The sequence below is a fragment of the Chinchilla lanigera genome, unplaced genomic scaffold (assembly GCF_000276665.1).
Source record: "Chinchilla lanigera isolate Chin_1 unplaced genomic scaffold, ChiLan1.0 scaffold00064, whole genome shotgun sequence".
Lineage (NCBI taxonomy): Eukaryota > Metazoa > Chordata > Mammalia > Rodentia > Chinchillidae > Chinchilla > Chinchilla lanigera.
Genome location: NW_004955465.1, coordinates 8763181 through 8785790, shown reverse-complemented (window position 1 = coordinate 8785790; position 22610 = coordinate 8763181). Strand labels below are relative to the sequence as shown.

Sequence of the window (22610 nt, the reverse complement as noted above, 5' to 3'; positions counted from 1 at the left end):
CACTTTCATTCCTCTCCTATATCTCAGGAGCTAGCTCTCTCAATAAATTTTCCAACTTCTGGCAAAAAAAAAAAAAAGAATAGCCAGGCATAGTGATTTATGCCTGTAACCCCAACATAAAGAAGGCTGAGGCAGAAGGATCACTATGAGTTGGAGTCCAGCCTGGGCTACATAGTGAGTTCAAAGCCAACCTGAACTACATGGTGAGGCCCGGCCTCAAAAAAAAAAAAAAAAAAAAAAAAAAGAATAACTTCAAAACTGGTAAAAATGATTATCCATAGGGAAGGAGCAGAATTGGAGAGAGGGGATTGAAAATAAGTTCCTCTAAGTATACATTTTCAGTTTTAACTTTTGAAACATATAATTATTTACATATATTCAAATCATCTAAATTCTAAAGAAAAAATAAAACAATCCCCACAACTTAAAACAAACTAAAATAAACAAAATGAGCCATATTAAAAACAACTGCATAGGGGCTGGGGATTTAGCTCAGCGGCAAAAGTGCCTGCCTGGCAAGCGGAAGGTCATGAGTTCAGTTCCCGGTACCGGAGAAAAACCAAAAAAAAAATAAAAATAAAAAAATTAAAAAAAAATAAAAACAACTGCATAAAGGAGGCCATAACCTAACCTCCTCTGCCTGAGGAGGCACATCTGTGAAAACAGAGACACCTCTAGCTATGGGAACTGAGCTTAGTTTTGAAGGGAAGACAAAGGATGTGAAAGAAGCAAATTGAATTAATTTATCTAGAGGATAATGACAATGAATAACACCAGGGAAGCTAGCTAATGCAGTTTGCCAAGAGAATAACTGTCATAATAACCACTGTTGTTGAACTAAAGAAATGGGAACAATAACAATAATATTTTGCACCCCATGTCCAAAAAGCTAAATAGAACATGCCCACCCACATGCGACCAGTCCTGCCACAGCATCATAAAAGGGAGTAATGGTTTGATGTGGAGCATGAGGCATATGTAACCATTGTAAAGGGCCAAAGTGGGCATAGAAGCACTGCCAAAAGAGCCCAGTGGGCATACATTGAGTGGGGAAAATAATTAAAAACACTGGCAAAGTTGGGTCAGCTCTAGAGTTGAGCATTAGAGAGAGCCAGATTAACTTTACCCAAGGTAGTTTTAGCCTCTGATGTAAGTACTTTTGGAGATATGGGGGCCAGGTCCCCCTTGAGAATGTCAAAGAGAGGGGCTAAATCATGAGCTGTTAGCTTAAGAGATAGGCAGAGCCAATTAATATTACCAAGTAGAGTCTGAAAATCAGTTAGGGTTGCAGGATGATTAACCTGCATCTGAACAGTTTGGGGCACAATATGTCTCTGTTGGATAAGGTGACCCAAATATGAAAAAGGTGCTATGTTTGGCATCTTTCCAGGGGCCACCACTAGGCCTGCAATATGAAGGGCATTATCTAATCGAATAAATACTTGGTGCAAGATGGATGAGGTTTCATGTGCTACAAGAATATCATCCATGTAGTGGATAAGATGAGCAGACGGATGAGCCTGATGGACTGACAAAGTGGCTACAGCCACAAACTCTTGACATAGGGTCGGACTATTTGCCATTCCTTGTGACAGACAACACCATTGAAAGTGGAACATAGAGGCCTAATGGTTAATAGAAGGTAAACTAAAGGTAAAACATCTTTTATCTTGAAGATGGAGAGGGACAGTGAAAAAAAAAAGTCTTTTAAATCACCATGAGGGGAAAATGCAAAGGAATAGCTACAGGACTAAGCAATACTGGTTGAAGTGCTCCCATAGGTTCCATGGTATGATTAACAGTCCACAAATCCTGTAGTAATCTCCACCTTCCTGACTTATTTTTTATTACAAAAATTAGGGTATTCCAAGGGCTATTGGAGGATTCTAGGTGCTCCGCCATCATGGATTCATTAACCAGTGTATGAGCTACTGTAAGCTTCTCCTTAGTGAGGGGCCATTGATCAACCCAAACACAGTCAGCAGACATCCAAATTAACTTGGATACTGTCCATGCAGTCACAAAAGAGATTAAGGTCCCCCTGAAAATGTGAAGGCAAGTAGCCTATACAGAAATGGTCCCCTTTAGGAATAACTGGAAAAGGTTCTTTTCTTCCTTGATTGTTTTTACTAAGTCCTTGAGTGATACAGAAATCTCCTTGCAACATCTGATGAGTCACCAAAGAGACAGGACTAAACCAAATGCCCCCATATCCTGTAATACATCATGACCCCACAGAATGACTGATATGTGGGGGAGGACATAAGGTGAAAAGTGTGCAGAATGGCCTTCTTCATCCCTCCAAGTTAACAATTTAGCACTTCTACTAGGGTGACATCCACCCCCCATAGATCTGTAATTGCCACATCCAGAGGCCATGCCATAAGTTAGTGATGTTAGGCAATAACTGAAACATCAGCACCTGTGCCTAAAACCCCTTTAAATGTTTTTCCTCCAATAATCAATTCCATCTCAGAACAATCTTATTTAATCTGTCGAATTCAGTACGTACCAGAGGACCCAAAGCCATTGGATCCCCTTTCCTTATTTATAGATTTTTCCATTTTTGTCAAGGGAAGAATGAGCAATTGAATAGTAGATAGTCTGGTGTGACTTGAACAGTGTTTCAAATAGATTGAACCATGACATTAATTTCTCCTGTATACTCAGCATCAGTGACACCAGGCAACACCTGGTGTCACCTTTTAAAGTATGACTGCTGCAGCCTAGCAGGAGACTTATCCTTCCATGAAGCAAAGGTCCATAGCCTCCAGTAGGAATAGCTTGGGATCCCATTTCAGGAGCTAGTATGAATCTGGAGACGAGACTGAGATCCAAGCCTCCACTGTCTTATGTCACTGAGCAAAGGTCATAAACATGCTTGGCATTGGACAGTAGGGCTGGCGAGGATTTAGGGGAAGTGCCCCTACTGTTTGGAGGGACCAGAGGAGGCCTCACAGGAAGTTTCCCACAATTGGTTAGTCTTCCACATTAGTTTTAGATCTACTCTCATTTGCCCAATGACACCCTCATCTATACTTTGGACAGATAATACAAGGTTTTGTTGAAGGGACAGATAACAGTTGTGCTACCCCTACAGGTGCACCAGGGCAATCTTTGAAAAATTGGCCCCCATCCCCACAGCTGAAACAATTAACCCTGTTTTTTTTTCTTTCCTCTAGGCTGTGGATGAATAACCTGAGTGAGAGATGCTGCTCCCTCCACATACGAAGGTCCAATGTCTACACAAATATGACTCATCTAAGTCAGTGTATCCTGTTTTTTGCGGGCTCCTAAAGCCTCTTTACATCATTTATTTGCATTTTCAAAGGCCAACAGTTGAACAATTAACTTGCTAGGCTCTGTGTCACTTATCATCCTCCCACTGGCCTACAATAAATATGCTGCAAAATCTTGAACAGTTTCATCAGAACCCTGGTGAATGGAAGTCAAATCAAGGGATGTCTCACACTTTGAAGGAAGTTTCCTCCAAGGCTTTTTGGCAACTATTTTAATTTGTTCATATACTAATAATTCAAAAGTAAGTTGACTATTTGTGTCAGCAAAGGCACCTTCCCCAGTTCACATGTCTTTTGTAATGGCTATGTTGTGAGTGGCATTGTGAGTGGCCTGATCCACACACAATTCAAAAGAAAATCCTTTCCACAACAAATAATCAGATTTAACATGCTTTAGTTAATCCTTTCCCATCATTTGGGGCCATAATCTGTTGTCTTATAAGTCTATTAAACCTAAGGTACAAGCGGCCATAGGGCCATAGGTAGCAGTGGCTTGTTTTTATTCTTATAAGATCTTAAAGGGTACAGCTTCATGAAGACATATAACTTGTCCCCAGTTATTGGGAACTTGAACTTCAGCAACAGGGTAGACATGTTGAAAAACCTTCATGGAATCCCACACCCATCAGGGCTTCTTTTAGTGCCAATTGCAAGGGAGAGAGAGAAAATGCCTCTATTCCCTGAGAGGCAGAAGTTCCAACTTGTGATGCTGCAAAATTTCACTGAGCTGGAAAGGTAGGAATTGCTGCTTTTGGCTCAGTTAAGGTTATCAGGGTGGCTGTTATTCCACCATCTTTTTCCCACTCAGGACTTGATTTTAAAATAGTACTCCAAGCCAAAACCTTTGTGGTCATTCCAACAAACTTATGACAATTAAGGCACTCCCTAATGCAAATTCACAAAAGCAAATACAGGAATTAAGAATACAATACACAGTTCCATATACATTTTAGTTCTGGAGAATCTGTTTGCCCCATGCTTAACAACTGATAAAATCAGTACACCTCTCTCCTTTCTGTTTCTCATGAGCCCATTTTTCTATTCGGCCCTAGTGAGCCCAAGTTTTACACCTGATGATATCACTATCAATACACCTCTGTGATTAATATTGACTCTATCAGTGCACTTCTACCCCTTTTGCATACACAATGTGTCCTTTGCCCATTATTTCTTTTACCTGTTTGAGCACCAATAATCTACATCCAGTACAGCTCTAGAAGTTCCCCAGGGAAGGACAGACATGACCCACCCAGACATATGTGGATGTGTGCTCCACCAACCCCTAGCATGGATCTCAAAATTAGTCAAGTGGACACTCTACCCTAACCAGGTCACACTCTACAACTTACATCATCCTCGCTCTCAATTCATCCTTAAGACCCAGACTCAGATGTCCAGTGACCAGCCAAAAACCTGCTCCTCATTGCCCACAGGTTTTTAAACTCCATCTGCTCAAAATGGGAAGCAAGCTGACCCCGACCACCTACTTCTGCACTCACAGCTCTTACATTCCTTCCTGTAATGTGATATCTAGAGAGAACACAGCACACCTTATTATCACTGGGTGTCACCATCCTTTCAGCACGCCTGGACTCAACACAAAATCTCCATCCCTCTTAAGTGTCTCCTAGTGTTTTACTTCAGTGCTTTACTGGTTCTGAATGCAAGGGGCTATCTGTAGATATTGAGTTCAGGTCCCCATCTCCAGGTTTGGAAACCACTGCTCTGTACATAATATTTTCTAGATGAAATCAGGCCAAGGACTTGCTTGTCTTGTGAAACTGGGCTATGATTTGTTGTGATGCCCTTTGCTTCTCAAAGGAAGCTACAAGAAGCCGTGTGATTCAAAAAGTCCTGCTGTACTTGCTACAGGGGTGTGGCTGAGCTTGTGAACATTATGTCACAAAGGGGGTGTTTATGAGGCAGAGTCCCAGCTTGATGAGCCAGTAACCAAGAGGGAGGCAGCCTAGAGGCCCAGTGGAGGAAAACTTACCATGAACTTAGTGATTCACTTATTCCTTGAGGACAGTACCTATGTTCACCCAAGAGCACTCCCTGAAGGAGATGGATTGTGAAGGATGTTCTAAAGAGACTCATCTCAGGGGACAAGCCAGGTAGGCATGGAAAGGTGGAAGTGGGAAGGCAGATGAAATCAGTCGAGAGCCCTACCTCACACCAACCAAAAGTTCCACCCACACATGCTTCATTTATGGAGCTGCCTTTCTTTTAAAAAATAAGATCCCATTTGAACAAATGGTTCTGAAACTTTGAAAGAATTTTTAAACCCTGTGAGGGCTGGAGATGTAGCTCAGCTGGAGTGTTTGCTTAGTGTGCATGAGGCCTTGGGTTCAATCCCCCACACTGAAAGAAAAAAAAACTATCCTATAGAACAGAGAGTGGTGAAGTAGATTGGGGACAGATGGCAGAAGGCCTTGAATTCTAAACTAAGGAGAAAATATTTTCATCTCAGACCAATCAGAAGCCACCCACAGATTTTTGTGGGAAGAATAAAGTGGTGAAAGAAATGTTTAAGAGAGACTAACTTGGTCACAGTGGTCAGAGTGGACCACAGAGCTGGGAGGTGAAATATAGGGTCCAACTACCAGGTATTCTATCTAAGGGTTTTAGGTTGAAAAAAATTTTAAAGGGAAGATGCAAAAGACATTCAAAAAGAGAAAACCCTAGAATTTATGATTAATTAGATTTAGGGATAGAAGAAATGGAGAAGTGCAAAATTATTTCCATATTTTAGGGCAAATGACTAAAAGAATGATTGTGTCATGCACACCAGGTTAGGCATATTTGGAGGAAAGGTAAGACATCTCATTTTTGGCCAATGGAGTTGAATTGCTGGCAGAACACCATGGTCACCACCTATAAGTGAATAATGATTCATACAATTGTATGTCCAGCTCTGATTCATATGTGAATCAATTCAGCTCATTGACTCATATATCCAATCAGCTGCTTGATAGCTCCCTTAAGATGTCTCAGAGGCATCTCAAACACTGGATGTTCTAAAGGGAACCCTTGTCTTCCCCCCTTTGACCAGGCATGGTGCCATATACTATAATTCTGGAGGCTGAAGTAGGAGGATCATAAATTCAAGCTAGCGTGGACAGCTTAGTGATTTAATGAGACTGTCTCAAAATAAAAATTAAAAAAGGTCTGGGAATGTAGCTCAGTGCAAAGCCCCGGGCTTCAGTCCCCAGTGCAAAACAAAAAAGTATACCCTCTTCAAGCTTCTCTAATGCAGTACATGGTATCACCATCCATTCAGAACCCCCAGAAGGTCTGAATCCTAGGAATCCAACTTAATACCATCCACTGATTCACACTGTCATTTCTATCCCATCAGCAAGTCTGGTTCTCTAAACTCTCTGCCTTTGGTTCACTTCCATCTCTGGCCCATCAAGTCACCAATTTCCCATCATCTCTCACCTGAACTGCTTCCCCAAATATTATGAGCCCCCCTGTAATCTTTGCACGGTAACCAAATGATATTTTCACAATGAAAATCTGATTTATTATACCTCTCTGCAGTAAAAAGGTTTCCATACCACCTTATTGATTTTAGAATAAAGGCAAAGTTCCAGTGGCTGCACGGGCTCAGTCCTTTCCTTACCAGTCTCTCCAGCCTCATCAAGTACAATGTCAGTTATGTCTCAAGTTTTCCACACTCTTTGCTTTGCTCGTGTGGAACAGTACTTCCCATGTACCCTGCTACCTCCAGCCTCTGACCCAGCCACCCCTCCCCTAGTCATCTTCTCCTTTCCCAGCATGAGAGCAAGAATCTGCTCTGTGCAAACCCTTTCTGACCTCATTGCCTATTTAATTCCCCTTCATGACTTTCACAGAACCATGTACCTAATTTCAAGATGAGTAAGTCCATGCAAGCCTACTGAGAACAAAACAAGATTCCAAAGCCTTCTGCCTGCCAGCCAAGGATATTTTGCTCCTTCTTTCAAGTTATGACAGCAGATAGCCTCGTGCAATACCATGACAGGTAGCCAGCATTAAGTCCTCTGAGACAGTGTTTTTCCCAAAAAGTCTGGTATCCAAGAAAGATAAGCAACAATTCTGTGCCCTCCCTCTTCTGATAACCTTCCTAAACTACTCGGTCATGTTATTTGATAGCTTTATGGATTTGTGTTCATTCCTACACTGCCTAGCAGTTCAAACTATAAATTAGAAGAATCAGAACTTGAGGGTGGAGATTTGTACTAAGAATGAGATCTAAACTAATGAGTGGTTGTGGGTCCCAGGCTAGCAGATCCTAAAGGAGGTGAAAGCTGTGAACTATATCACCAGCCACCCCCCAAGAAGAGCACTAGTAATCATGAGTTCTGCACCCCAGAGTCAACTGGAATGCCCAGACCTTTCCCAAATTGCTGCTACCAGCAACATTAGTATGTCAGCTGGGAAACAAAGATGAAAGAGGCCCAGAAAGAATCCCAGTCCCACAGAGAACTCTAATTAGGCTATTCCCTGCTCAGAAGTCGGCCCTGGCTGCCACTGCCCTTGCTAATCAGAACTGTCCGAATCACCTGGGTTCTGAAAAATGCAGCCCATGGTCCCACCCCTGATGGTTCTCATGAGTAAAATGGAAAGTGAAACACTTCTTCAGTCATTCTGAGGAGCCCAGCATTTTGCTTACAATACTTTATTTGACTTTTTCCAAATAGTTCAGGGATCTATTCTCATCACCATCATAAATGAGGATATGAGACCCTGAGACTCACACTGTGTGTTCGGGATCACATAGCAAGCAAATGACAGAGCTGTTCGTTCAGTCCCAAGACAGTTAGGTTCTTTAGGTAGGGTTGGGATGTAGCTCAATGGTACGCACTTGCCTAGTATGTACAAAGCCCTGTGCTTGACCCCTACACTGAAATATGAAAAACAACTGTGTTGTATCCCATAACCTCTGGACCTCTGAATTCTTTACCTGTGCGTTCAAGACCTTAAAAAAAACTTTTAAAATGAGTGCTGTTTATGGTATTAAATAGCACCTTGATTAAAGTTAGGCTGGTTCTTGAAACAGTTGCTATGTTTGGGTTGTTCAACAGTCATGACCCTAAGGAATGTAAGGCAGGATCGGACTATGGTGGCTCATTTGTGCTGAATGTTCCCTGTTCTTGGTGTATATGAAGCTATCCATTTGCCCATAAGTACTGCTTCAGCAGCGTTACACAAATTCTAATGTGCAATGTTTTACTCAGTTTTTTGTTTTTGTTTGTTTGTTTATTTGTTTGTTTAGACAGTCTCGCTATGTTATGCAGGCTGGCCTTGAGTTCACTATGTAGCCCAGGCTGGCCTCAACTCACGGTGATCCCCCTGCCTCATCCTCCTGAGTGCTGAGGTTACAGGCATGCACCACCACACCCGGCTTGTTTCACTTAGTTCTAAATATTTTTTTAACCCATACATAACTACATAGTGTTATTTAATATTATGTAGTTTCTAAAAACATAGGGCTTCATTTTTCTTTCACAAAACATGATAATTCTATGATGGCATTATAGTTGGAAAGCATTGTCTGAATACGATTCTCTGGAATTTATTGAAACTTCCTTTTTCTTTTTTGGTACCAGGAATTGAACTCAGGACTTTGTACTTGCCAGGCAGATGCTTATGCTGCTGAGCTATGTCCCTGGCCCAAAATTGAAACTTCCTTTATGGTCTAATACATGGGCTATTATTGTAATGTTTCTAGGTATGTTCAAAAAGGAGTGTTTTCTGTCTATCTTTGATATATTTTTATTGTATTTTATTTCTAGTTGATCCATAGCTCTTAAAGATGCATGTCACAACATTTCCAACTATAATTTTTTTTATAATTGTTAATTTATATATATATATTTCCTAATTATTTTATTTGATACAGTTCAAGATGTATTATGACAATTATATTGTCAACTATTTAAACATTTTTAAGCTATGAAATATAATATACATGCAGAAAGTTTGTAAAGCTTATCTATAAATCTAAATAAATACTTATAAAGTAAACATGCATATAACCACTATTAATGTCAAGAAATACATAGTGACTTCAAGCAAGGCCAGTCTGTACTTCATAGACAGACCCTGTCTCAAAAAAATAAATAGATAAAATAAAATAAAAATCAACCTCAGCCCAACTGTTAAGGCTTTGTTTTTAGCAATCCACCTTCTCCACCAAGACTTACACACCCCTACGCTTTGTAGCATAGTTGCTCTTTGCCATTATTAATTCTGCTGTCCATTACTCGTCTGTCTCTGACCCTCCTCACCTAACACTTCCTGACTCCTCATACAAGAGGTCCTTTTCCCACCTACACCTGCCCAGAAACTTGCAACTAAATGGCAGTGTTGTGGATGGAGTCTTCCTTCATTCTCTCCTCTGACTTTCTCCTCTTTGTACCAACACTTTAAGGAAACAGGGCCTTGTGCCAGTTCCCGTGCTCTCCTGCTGCTGTAGTTTCTTGATCTACTAAATAAAGGCCCCTTGAAGGCAGGACCAAGGATTTACCCTCTGCAGTTCACAAACTGCTGACTAAGTACAAGTCGTATGTAATGGCTCCACCAGTATTTTAAAGAAATGAATAGAATCTCTATTCTTGCTGTTTCATCTGTCAAGATACCTGGCTCTTTTTTTTTTTTTTCATTCTTTTCTCTCTTCTTGCCTTTAAAAGGTCTCTTTGTGTTCATTTCATCTCCATTTTAATTGCTACCATTTTATTTCAGGGCTTTATCACACCCAAGTAGCTGCAGAAAGAGATGGGAGGAAGGAAGGCAAGGAGAAAAGAAGGGAGAGGGAGAGAAAGAAGCAGGGAGAACAGTACTATGCTCAGCTCCCCTCCCACGACCAAATGAATCAGAGTTTCTTGGGACAGGGTCAAGGCATCCATAACTTTTCAGTGTGTTACCACAGTTAAGAGCCACTGCCTGCTTGGTCCCTTTTAATTTGATGGATCTTACCTCTAAACTGTAACCCCAAAAACCAGTGAATCTTTTTAAAACACAACTTTCAGTGCATGTGCTACTCCTAAATCTTCTTAGCCAGCGACTCCGGATGATTTACATAGGAGACACTCAGAACAAGATGAATAAACAGTGGAGGAAAGAAGGACCTGAATGTCTGGCTTTGGAGACCTTGCAGAATGGCCCCATCCGATGTATTTCCCACTTCTTCCAATAGACTTCTCCGCTACCGGGTCTCTTCCGGGTCCCACGGGTGCCCTGCACTCCTGTCTTTATTCTCTGTCCCTTCCACCTAGAGTTTCTTTTGTCCCCTTCCCAGGAGTGCACCCTACCCATCCTTTAAGGCCCTTACCTCCCCTACGAAGATTCCCATTCCTCTGTTCTCATCCTAAATTCTTCTAGATTGAAGTAGGCATGGTAACTACACAATTGTATTACATACTGAAATTTGCTAACACGGTAGATTTCAGGTGTCCCCGTCGCACACACCAAAAAAGGTAATGATGTCAGGAGAAAGATACAGTCATTGATTTAAACAGTTATTATTTCCCTGTATATATGTGCACCAAAATATCTTGTGCACCTTAAATATATGCAATAAGAGAAAAAAGAATAAACCAATCAACACAAACTCCCGCACAGTGGACTCGGAACCAACATGGGTCCACGCACATCCTTGTGTGCCCGAGGCATGAAATCCTTGAGAGCTGAAGATTCCACACCTCTTGCCTCCAGCCCAGCCCCCAGCCTAGTGGAGGAGAGACGGAGTGCTAATGAATGCTTTCTTTAGAAGGGGCCCTTCATCCCAGCCCGCTCCTGTTACAAAGGAAGAAACGAGGAAATAGGAAGGCTGCACACTCTTAGTGAACCAAGCTAGAAAGGACACCAATCTGCTGGTCTCCAGTTCATGGAAGCTTGATCACGGCGATCTCTTTTCCTCCTCCTCTCCTTGGATTTCTCCTCAAGAGAGGGCAGAGGCCCTCTGCTCTCACCGAATGCACGCTGAGCACTGCTTCTCAGTGACAGGTCACTGGCCTGCTGGGTTTGGTAACAGAGCCCAGAGAATATCACAGAACCACAGCACTCAGGGAAATGCAGGCCCAGGACTGTTCTGTGAGACTCTTTCCCCCAAGAGCTACCCGTCATGTGGACCTGTGAGAGCATTTCTAGCCTTGCCTCGGACCCTCTTCATTTGACAGACGTGGGAATGATGCAGCATATCCGCAGTGCCCAAGGTCACAGAGTACTCACACTAAACGCTGAGTTTTCTGTCCTCTGCGTTGGATAGAGAAAGCACCCATCCTAAATTGGACAAAAAGGGCAGACTAGCAGTGCTGTGGAAAAGAAAAAAAAAAAACAGCTTAAGTAGAAATAGACCTTGCTGCCACCAGCTTGGGGAGAAACAAGCTCTGTGAGCCAGTCTGAAGCCAGGGCAAAGGTGCTTCTGGAGAGGCTCAGTCTGTTCTTCTCACCGGAACAGCTCCAAAGAATAGTGGCCCCAGGGATTCAGCTAGGACCGTGGGGCGGCGAGAGGACTGGAATCCTGCACCCCAGCAATAATGGTTCTGTTGTCCCAAGTCCTTGGCAGGCAATGAAGTGAGTTCCATTCCCATGAGATGGAGAGGTGCCAAGAATTGCCCCTGAATTTCTTGCTGGGCAAGACGGCAGGGTCGCCAGCAAAGCTGAGGGACATTAGGAAGGGAAAGGGTGAACCGTACAGGTGGCTGCTACCTTCCTTTGCAGCAGTTGGTGACCCAGGGCAGCCGTGGGCAGGAACAGCCTCCTTCCCAAGCACAGCTGAAGAACACTTGCGACCAGGACAGCTGCCCACAGTGGGTCTCTCACGCCATGTCCCGCCATACCGGCTCCTCCCTCTCATTCAAGCACCCACTTGCACCTGGAACCGCTTTTTGGGTCTCCAGTAGGACAAAGACTTGGAGAGTTAGAGCATACAGATTTTAGAGCTTATAGTGGCTCCCATATGAGAAACTGGATGAAAGGACACAGACGATCATCCACAACCCATTTGTGATAGCGAGCCAAGATGTGAGAACTAGGGGGAGAGGGATTTCTTTCCTGGCTCTGCCCTTTGCCGAGTGCTCTATGACCTTGCACACTGTGGATAGGGAGCATCATTCCCACCTCTGTCGAATGAAGAGGGCCAAGCAATGACAATGACCTCCACAGTTCTCTGGTTTCTAAGTCTCACCTTAAAATCAGGAAGTTGGGGAGAAGATCACACAGCCAGCTAGGGGCTGGGTACCACCAGAAGCTGCTTGCCAGAAGTGATCCTTCTCTGCCCTTATTCCTTACACTGTAATTCCTAGCCGAGCTTTCACGAGGGGCAGCCAGAGGCGGCACCTGGAGCCATGAGGCTAAGGAAAGGCTGCCCTCCCAAGACGGCGGGCTGCATGGGTAACTTCTGGATGCCAAGAAAGGACCTCCCTGCACCTTCTCAGGGCTCCTCCACAGAACCTACAGTGAGTGAAATTCCACCTGTCAAGTGGTTAAAGCAACCTGACTTTCTAGACCTAATTTGAACTTCGAATAACTGAGTAGATATTCTGCTGTTAATTAAGTAATTAAAAATTGAGTGCAGATTAAAGCTCTGCTTTAAATTCCCTTTTTTTCTGGTTTGAAATAATAGCTGGTGAAACACATATCCCAGCCTTGCAGGATTCACACACAGCTCCCTGTGGATAGCAACAGCAGTTTGCACCTATTAAAATCACACCAGGTGCCAGGGCTTGTGTACGTGCCTTTTCATGCCATACCTGCAGCAAACGGAGCTGTGTACGGCTGTGACCAGCACCTTACAGATGCAGACATTGAAGGCTTGGGACTGAGAACATGTGTCTGGGCACCCAAGAGAGACACAGAGCCAGCATTCAGACCACACTGGACAGACTCAAGGTCCACCTCCATAACCCCCACACCACACTGCCTCTCTGTGGATATCCATACCTGGTGCCGTTTGTGAAATCAGGTTTTGACAGTGTAAGGAGAGAACGTCAGAGTACCTGGGTTCAAGTCCCAGCTCCACCACTTGCTACGTGACTTTGGGAAACATAACCTCTATGATCTACAATGCCTCATCTGTTAAGTAAGAATTATTACAGGCTGCTACTCGCAGCCTTGTTGTGAACACTGCACTGAAGAATCCATGTACAGTACTCAGTGCAATGTCTGGTATATAACAAGCTCACAATAAATATGTCAGCACTGCGGTTCAGGACCCCAAAGATCAACATTGCTATTGGTCAGTCCCAGATGGAGGGGTCATCCTCCCCAGATGCCAGGTTGTCAGCTTTCAGCTGCCCTGAACATTCCCTGCAGTTCCAGAAAATGCCCGTCTGATCCCAAATTAGACTACAACTTAAAAGACCAGCTGTCACTTACATGGAACACAGTGTAGAATGCATGGCCTCACACATCCCTCAACAAACCTCAGATGCTATCAGAGAACTCATGTGCTCCCTGGTTTAGAGAGACTTCAGTTACCTGTGTAGACAACAGCAACCCAGATGTACCATCTAACTTGAGGTTCTGCTTAGCTCTGTATGATACCAGTTAAAATAATGTTAAAGATAAGTAATATTTTCACTTTGTGTGTTAAAAGCCAAAGGAAATAATCTCAGCTGCTTTTAATTCATCTAAAATCCCCAAAGCACAGACTCTTTAACATCATCTCTGATGCCAAACCATTCACTGTGCTGAAGACACCTGTGCTTTTCATGCCCCTGTGCCCTGGTTCTGCCCACCAGGAATGCAGGATTTCCCCAGGTCCACCTGAACACCTCACTACTTCTTCCTCTCCTTGCTTCCTAAAGATGTTCTTTATGTGTCTACCTCCCTGGACTGTAGACCTCATGAGGACAGGAGCACCTCTTATCATCCTGGTGGCCTCCAGTCTGTTGGAGAAGGTAAAGATGGGGCCTGAGATAGACACAGTCACTTTCTCATGACTTTGAATCCTGGTCCTCCAACCCTTGTGATAAACATCAAGCCACTTGGCTTCCTTACTCTTTCAAATAGGTTGTAATCCATCATTATACATTGCAAGCTACCAGGATATTGGCATATACTGAGGTGAAGAAAAGCAAGTTTGACAACTTTAAACATTGTTTTTTATCCTTTATACTTTTAAATGTGTTGTTCCTTGGGACACAGTGTTTCGTGATATTTATGGCTTCCTCTGCAAAGCACAAGATGCTGGCTGGCTCTCAAATTCAATATGCACTTGAGGAAAGTAGTTAAATGGCACGAGCCTATGTTTCTCCATTCACCGTAGTGAATTCCTCTTACTGGGATTGTAGTTGCAGGTGGTGATCACAGACGTAGAGACCCCGGAGGAGTTTTATGGCATTCCAGGCAGGACGGAGGCCAGCACTGGGGAAAAGCAAGAATAAGAACTGGGAAAAGGAGGAGCCCTACCAGAAAGTCATTCCTGAGAGAAACAATGGTAAGATCTTGGGCTCTTAATGCACTGACTCTGATGCGGCGGGGCAGCGTTTGAGAGGGCTCCTCCCTTTATTTAAAGTACTTACTTTACTGGCGTGTGTTCAGAACCTTTGCAGCGTGAGCATCCTGGTATTTCAGTCACCACACTGTGGCTATCCTGACACTCTCTCTCTCACAGTCTCTCATCTGGCTTCTCTCAATTTTTCTAGCCAGAGCTTCCATGTTGGTGCACAGTGACTTTGGCCTCTCCTGTTGTTCTTTTAAATAACTTCTAATGACCTAAGACATAGTTGGCTGGGCTCCAAGCTCCACTTCCTCCAAGTCAAGTGACAGCACATCCCACGCCTTGTGTTTACAAGCACCAGGGAAGGCAGCACTAGTGCTTTTTGTCTTATCTTCGCAAAGGGATGCTTGGATTCTTGACAGAGCTGGATGGAATGTGGAAGTGATTTTCCGCATTGCTAACAAATAGCAAGCACATCAGGATGCCCAGGGAGCTACCACCCCGAAGTCATCCACGCATTCTTTCCTGTGTTTCCTGTGTGATGTTTCTGGGTACCGCCCATCAGAAAGTCACGTGGTGGGTGCTCCAGGGTGGACGGCAAAGAGCTTGTCTTCTGCAGCTGCCCCAAGAGAAGGACAAAGAGCTGGGGGAGATCAAATGAGGGAACAATTATAACCCATCAGACAGGGACCTGAAGGTCCATTCTGGGAAGGCTGTGTTCAAGTCAGTGGGAGCTCAAGTGCAAGTCAAGCAGGCTTCAGGGGCCTGGAAGAGGAGAATGAGTCAGGGACAAGGGGCCCAAAGTGACAAGTGAGAAGGGCTGTCCTCAGGTCCCTGACTCTTGCTTCCATGCAGGGATGCTTCGCTGCATGTCTCCCCAGCCCAGAGCAGCGGGGGCTTTAACTTCCCAGGGAAGAGACTTCCTGCCACAGCTGTGACTTGGGGTCTGCCGTCGGAGGTTTCTGCTTAGACAAAGCCACATGCCTGTCTTTAAAAACAAGGGGATTTTTATATATCTGTCATTTCTCTCATTTTTAAGCTAATACTGGTAGAGGTTTTGCTTTTAATCTTATGAAAAAAGCTTTTGTAAAAAAATCCATATTCCACTACCCAGAGCTTGCCTGGTTTATACACCAAGCTTTTCTGTGTGATTAATACAAACTAGTACTCATATACAGCTCCTGTTTTCTACTTGCATATTTTTTAAAAATAAAAATTAGATGATGTTATAGACAGCTATGGGTATTATTTTCTTTTTTATCAAGTGGGAGACTGTGATCTTTGACGTCTACATCTATATCATCATTTTGGATTCCTGCACACTATTCCGACCCTTACTGATATGCAGGTCATCTCCATTTTTACACTACTTGTAGACTTTTCTATGACAAACATCCTTGTATATGTTCCCCTGTGCATGCAATCAGGAGTTTTCCCTCAACACAAATGTATAGAAATAGGATTACAGGGTCAATAATGTGTTTAGCCCCATTAATACATATTGTCCTTAGACAAAATTTACCTTTAAGTGCCTTAAACTTTGGACTGCTGGCCTTCCCCATGAGTTCTTCTCACCTAGCATGTACTCCCTCTTTCAATCCATGCCACATCCTTCCTTGCGAGGCCTGAGCTATCAGCTACCACCATAATCCTGAGGATGCCCCATTTTTACTTCAAAAATGACTTCTAGAGCCAAAGGAATGAAACTGCCATGAAGAAAGCAGCAGCACTGCTTTGGGGGGTGATACCTGATGTGCTCGAGTTAGCACAGGGGGAGGCACTGTGACCTCAGAGCAGAAACCTGTCCATCTGCACTGGGAGACCTCCGGGACCTTGTCTGAGCATCATCTTTCCATGTAAACAGTCGCCAGAACTTTTGTTTTCATGATCTCTTGACACCTTCCCCCTCAGTGCCTTCTATCGCCATTACGGAGAAAGTTGTGTCTGCTATCAAAGAAAACTCAGATTTGGACCAAACTCTCCCCACTGTGTTCCACAGAATGTGTTCACAGTGGCTTGGCCTCTCCATTTCTTCCCACCATCCATTTCCATGGTTATTGTCACTCAGGATTATGATCCAGTGATTACTAAGTCCACTCATCTTAAACTCTGCGGCTTTGTTAGTCACAAACATTGCAAGCTAAGCTCGCAACGTTCACATCTGTACTTCTAATCATGGGGGCTGACGAGAGTTTACTGTGGGCCTCTGGGATCTTATTCCCCATCCTCCCACTTCTCCAAAGGAAAGAATTTACCACTTGTAAACACTGAGTCAAATTCTTACAAATTTCATAACATAGCAAAATAAAATGGGAATATAGTCTTGAAAATTTGGTCTAAATATACCTATCTGTTATTTTCTAAATACAACCAAAGTGAATATATACTGATGGTTTCTTTCCAATAATTTGATGTTCTAATAGATTGTCAGCTTACTAGAAATCTCATTTTCTATCACATATAGGATACATATTTTCTCCTTGTGTACAGGAGGCATTCAATAAACATCGGTTAAAATGAACTAAATTTAACATACTTAGGTCAGTATCTTCGATGCATATTTATGGTATCTTATCATTGCCAAGTATATTAACAGCAGCCATTTCCCTGAATAACAAGTTGTTTGCCTGTGGAGAAGGTAAACACAACAAAGAGAACCATCCTGAGGGACCTGGGACGAGTGTTAATCCCAACCTAACCACAGCCAATACCATTAATTTGTTTTCAATAATTTGTCAAACTCTTAGGAAGTTGTAGTGATTTGGGGTGCAGAGTAGAGCAAGAAAATTGATATTAAATGGCAGGGGTAAAGGAATACATATTGGAAATTCTGGCTTCCTGGAGTGAATAGTCAAAAGCTTCCCTAGTGGAAAATATCTTGAATTGAAAAGCACTCAGATCATGGCAGATTTTTAATCCAATTAAACTTCCTCTTCCCAGGCAGCCTGTTTACTAAAGCAGTATGGTAGCTGTTAATATTGTCATTTAATAGATATATTTCTAATGGAAAAAATAGAATATGGTACATATTCCTACTATTATCCCAATGTAAATATTTCTTCTCAAGGTGTTAGCTCTGTTTGAGATTTCTGCTTTTCCTTTCCAACTGATCTGTCTCTTAGAAATTAAAATATACCAATAAAGCCATACACCATGGAACTGGCCTTCAGTCCCAGCACTCTGGGAGGCTGAGGCAGGAGCATCACAAATTCAAGTCCACACTGAGTAATGTAGCAATTTAGTAAGAAAAATAAGTAAATAAATAAAAAAGAAGTGGGGATGTAGCTCAGAGCTCAGTGAGAAGGTCCTAGATTCTATCCCCAGTACCATAATTAATTAACTAATTAAAAAATATACCAATTAATGGAATTAGTAACACACTTCCATGCTCTTTGTGACAAGCAAATGTCTCCTGCTCTCAGGATAACAGTCTGCAGGGAGGACAGGGAAATGAGAAAGTATCAGTTGAGATCACTAAAAATGTATTTTTAAATTCAAAGCCATATTCAAAGATCCCCATTTTGTTTTTTCTTACTGTGAGGCACTTTGTCATTCTTTGTTCAAACCTTCCTAGTAAGCACTTACTTGTCACAATTTGCTGTTTTATCCATCCTTTGGGTGACTTCCCCACAGCGAACAGATTTAGACATAAAGCAACAGTACACGTTTACAGCAATTTCCCTTAGGAAGAGACTCTGACCCGCAGTCATCGATAGTGGAAAATATTGTATTATTATTCAATAAACCAACTTTGCCTTAAACATGATCATAGGAATATTTCAAAGACAAGATAATGTTCCTCTAAAACCAATTAAAGTTTTTAAAAAACAGTACATGCTGCAGTAACTGATCCATCCTGATTTACCAAGGATTGTCTCTATTTTAAAATAACAAGTCCCAGTGTTGTTTTAATTTGCATCTCTTGAATGACCAGTGATGTTGAACATTTTTCATATATTTATTTGTCATTTGTATTTCTTCATCTGAGAAGTGCATATTCACATCGTATTATCTCCCTGGTGTGAGAAACTAAAAGAGTAAATGAAGTCCAAAATGTACAACAGATATTGTGAAATGGGAAGAAATTGTTCAAAAAGGAAAGAGGAACTAGGGTGGGGGAGGGGAAAGGAAGGAAGGGAAAAGGAAAAAAATACAAGACAGTTACACTACTAGTTTCTCTTGGTTTATTGAAAAGAAAGGTTTGTGCTAATATTGTTTGGAGAATTTTTTATGCCCATATCTTGTATTCTGAGTAACTACTTTCAAGATAGTAATATGCAATGCATCAATTATTGTTATTCCTCTATTATAAATAAATAAATAAAATGACAAATCCCCCCTGAAACCTGGGAGCCCTGCTCCACAGCCCCAAACTGAGACAGAGGGTCACTTTAGCATCAGCAGTCTTTGAACACATCAGAACAGTAAGACACTCCCATGCACTGAGTTAAACAAGCCTTCATTGAGCAAGGAGCTCTGTATATAAAGCACTATGCGGAGCAGGAATCAGTCAGGGTCCAAGCAGGAGACATACGGTAGAAGCCAAACTGGGTAACACAAGAAGGGTTTCATAAACAGGCTATTTACAGAGACAAGGGCAGTGTTTGGGAAGCCAAGGAGACTGGAGGAGCACCCTGGGGAGTCACTTGCTCCTGAAAGGGGACAGTGGCTGCCAATGTGGATTCATTCCAAGCCAACAGGGAGTGAGCCAGGCTCCACTCCCAATGTGTGCCCCTATGCCCCTCATCCCCTGGCCAAATCCAACCAGAAGGCAGAGATAGGGGACCAGCCATGGAGCTATCAGCTTCCCAAGCCAGAGCACAGGGAGGGGTAGCCTGAAGGTGCCCAGAGAAGACCTACCTCTCACAGAGAGGCATTTCAAAAGAAATGGTAAACCTGAGTCTTTGGAGCAATGAGTGGGTAGCACTGTTGCTTTCCTCTTCTCCATGTGTTTTCAGTGTGCTGGCATGGGACAAAAGAGTGACTCTCATCATTGCACCCTGGTACTCAGCACTGAGTGTCCTCTTTGCCCAGTGGGTAGAACTGCCTTGCTGGTATCACCTGTGTTTGTAACTTCACACTTCTCGTAATGCAGTTGTGATTGTGTTCATCTTTATTAGCTCATACAAATCTTGTAGATAAAGCCTGGCCTCTGCTCTCAGCAATCTAAAATCCAAGGGAAAGTTGAAGGTATTATTTTAGACACACACTGACACAACTCACTGGAAGCAAAACCTAAGTGTTAGGGTCTAAATAGTCCTTGCAAAAGTAAACAGAAATCAATTTATTACTACTTTATGCTTCCTGGCCTTGTCTGCTTTTAGCTAAGTTTGAATTAACAAATCCTTGAGGTTGAAAGGTGGTATTTGTATGCCTTAAGTCTATTTTCTATGCCACAAGCTGGGTAGGTGATAGAGATATTTTGGCTCACTGCTTGGTCCACGGTCAAGGAGTCCTGTCTGTTAGCAGCCTTCTTGCTGGCAGAATCCTGAGGGGTACAGGGCATCACGTGGTGGAACACAAGGAGCAGCTAAGACCTTCCTGAACTGGTTTTTATAGCAGACCCACTCTCAAGATAATCAATAACCTACGAATACATTAGTCTCTGCATCACACGTGTGGATTAACCCATGCATGAGACCTGCTAAGGTTTGGATTTGGAATGGTCTCCTTGTGTTGAAAGCTTGGTTCCTCACTTTGGTGCTGGTGGGCAGTAGTGGAAATTTGAAGAGGTAGAAAGGAGGAGATGCAGCTCAGTGATGGTGCAATTTCCTGGCATATAAAAGGCCCAGGTTTAATCCCTAACATCACCCCTAAAAAAAAGAAAAAAGAAAAGTGGGCCTAACTTATGTTTTAGGTTATTGTGCGCTACTGTGTGCATGTCTCAGAGGGAACTGTGGGATCCTGTCTTCTTCTGGTCCTCTGTCCCCACCCCAGCCATGCTCCACGCATGTCCCACCCTGTGTCAGAGCCCTAAAAGCAACTGGGCCTCCCAATCATGGACTGGAACTTCTAAAGCTGTGAACCTACATCAACCTTTTCTCTTCATAAATTGATGGTCTGAGGCATTTATTACAGTGACAGGAAGCTGACTAATACAAGGGAGAAGCCTAATCACCTCTTAAAGCCTCACTTGGTCCCACTTCCTATCTCATAATAGGGAATAAATTTCAATATGATTCTGAGGAGACAGACCATATTCAAATCATAGCATTATATGAATATGAAATTATCTTCAACCGTCCCAAATGCCTGCATTAGTTTCATGATTGAGCCTTTGTTTGAGTCCTACATTCATTCCCTCCCTCTTCTAATTTCAATACAACCCACAGCAGGAGTGGCTGACACTGTTGGATTTGTCTGTGGGACTCTGCCCAGCATTTCTTCTCTGAAGTAACTGCTCTTATTGAAGATGAGTATCTCCATATTTTCTAAAATATGCCCATTCTTATTAAAGCCAGAAACAAAGGAGAAAATTACCAAGCAGAATTTTACTATATTTATACTTTGTAATTTCTAACTCACTAAGTAGCAAGTACACAAAGGGAAATGTTACAGGGAGCCATCATTCTTGGGATATCCAGCCATGGTCCCCTAATATCATCCCTTCTGCTACCATGATTCCAATATTTAGAGGCTAAAATTCTAATAAATGTCCCATAAAGTCAGATTTCATTCTGATAGCATTGAGCCACAGATAATAGCTCCTAAAAAGACCACATTTTCACATGAAGAGTGCTTATTATCTTCAGGAAGACTCTGAATGAGTGACTCTGAGAATCCTCTTTGTGAAATGAGGAAAATCCTGGTCACGCATTGACTGTTCTAAGGTTTCATATTCTTTCACAAAAATACCTGACACTCACTGGGCACTAAAGTCACAACTCCTACGATCACACACAAATTCAACCTCGTATGTAAACACATCATTTGAGTAAATTTTTGTTTAGTAACTTTTACATTTCAGTGACTTAAATGCATCTTCCATAACATGTTGGAGACTCATCTCCACCTCCTTGATGCAAAGCAGCCATTGGTAAATGTGTCAAAGGGAGTGAGACAAACAACAAACAGCATTCTGCTGAGCAAAGATGTCCAGAGAAGCATGAATTTCCTTTCTTTCTATCTACGCAAGGTGTAATTCATTTTATCCAGGCAACATTGAGAGGAGGGAGACAGGTGGGGAATTTACACACTTTTAGAGAAGAAGCTTAAGGGTCTTCCTAGACATTCACTGGAGGAGACAGTAATTTCATCCCTTGGTAGTCTTGAGCTTACCTGTTGTCAGGAGAATGAATTAGTACTGACGAGGGAAACTCCAAATCTTCCCTCTGTGCTCAATTCTAACCCAGTATTATTTGCTTTCTTTCAAAGCCGAGAGAGTTCTCTCTCCATTCCATTTTGACCCCCCCCCTTCCTCCACCAAAAAACATTAAAATTTTCAAGTACCTCCATTGGATACTGCAGTTAACATCTGCCTCAAGTAGACATTCATCCCTTCTTGAACTTTCACTGACAAACTGCTTCCAGCTGCCCCCGGAGCTGGGACACCCCACAATAAAAAGCGTTGTTTGCTGAGGATTCCAGCTGCCACCCAGGGGCCATGTACTCAATGAATGGTATTTAGCAAAGCTAATGCTGAATCGGGGACAAATGGTATGTTGACTTTTTTCCTGTGTCTGTGGTTTTAGGACCGGCTGGTCTCAGCCTTGCTGGCTCTTTCTTCCGCGTTACCAACCTTTTCCACATTTAGAGCCCGCGACTGCTGCCCCTCTGGGCTTTTGGCAGAAAGCTGCTCTTGTTGACAGAAGTCATTCCTTGGTTCCACGGGTCACACCTGAAACTACTGGCAAAGACTGATTTTTATAGTGAATCCAGCC

At 42.7% G+C, this 22610-nt stretch overlaps 1 protein-coding gene across 2 annotated transcripts in view; it reads left to right on the top strand.

Moving 5' to 3' along the window:
- The first annotated feature begins 5239 nt into the window (after positions 1 to 5239).
- Positions 5240 to 22610, top strand: part of Cdyl (chromodomain protein, Y-like) — a 210355-nt gene continuing 192984 nt past the window's right edge. Inside the window, exons 1-2 of one of the 2 annotated variants that reach the window (XM_005398883.1) lie at positions 5240 to 5413; positions 14582 to 14727. In XM_005398883.1, the coding sequence (XP_005398940.1) occupies positions 14725 to 14727 (3 nt within the window). In that variant the 5' untranslated portion in view covers positions 5240 to 5413; positions 14582 to 14724. Of the gene's footprint in view, positions 5414 to 7286; positions 7306 to 14581; positions 14728 to 22610 lie in introns of those variants that run through there. The other variant, XM_013521859.1, reaches the window with a different exon arrangement.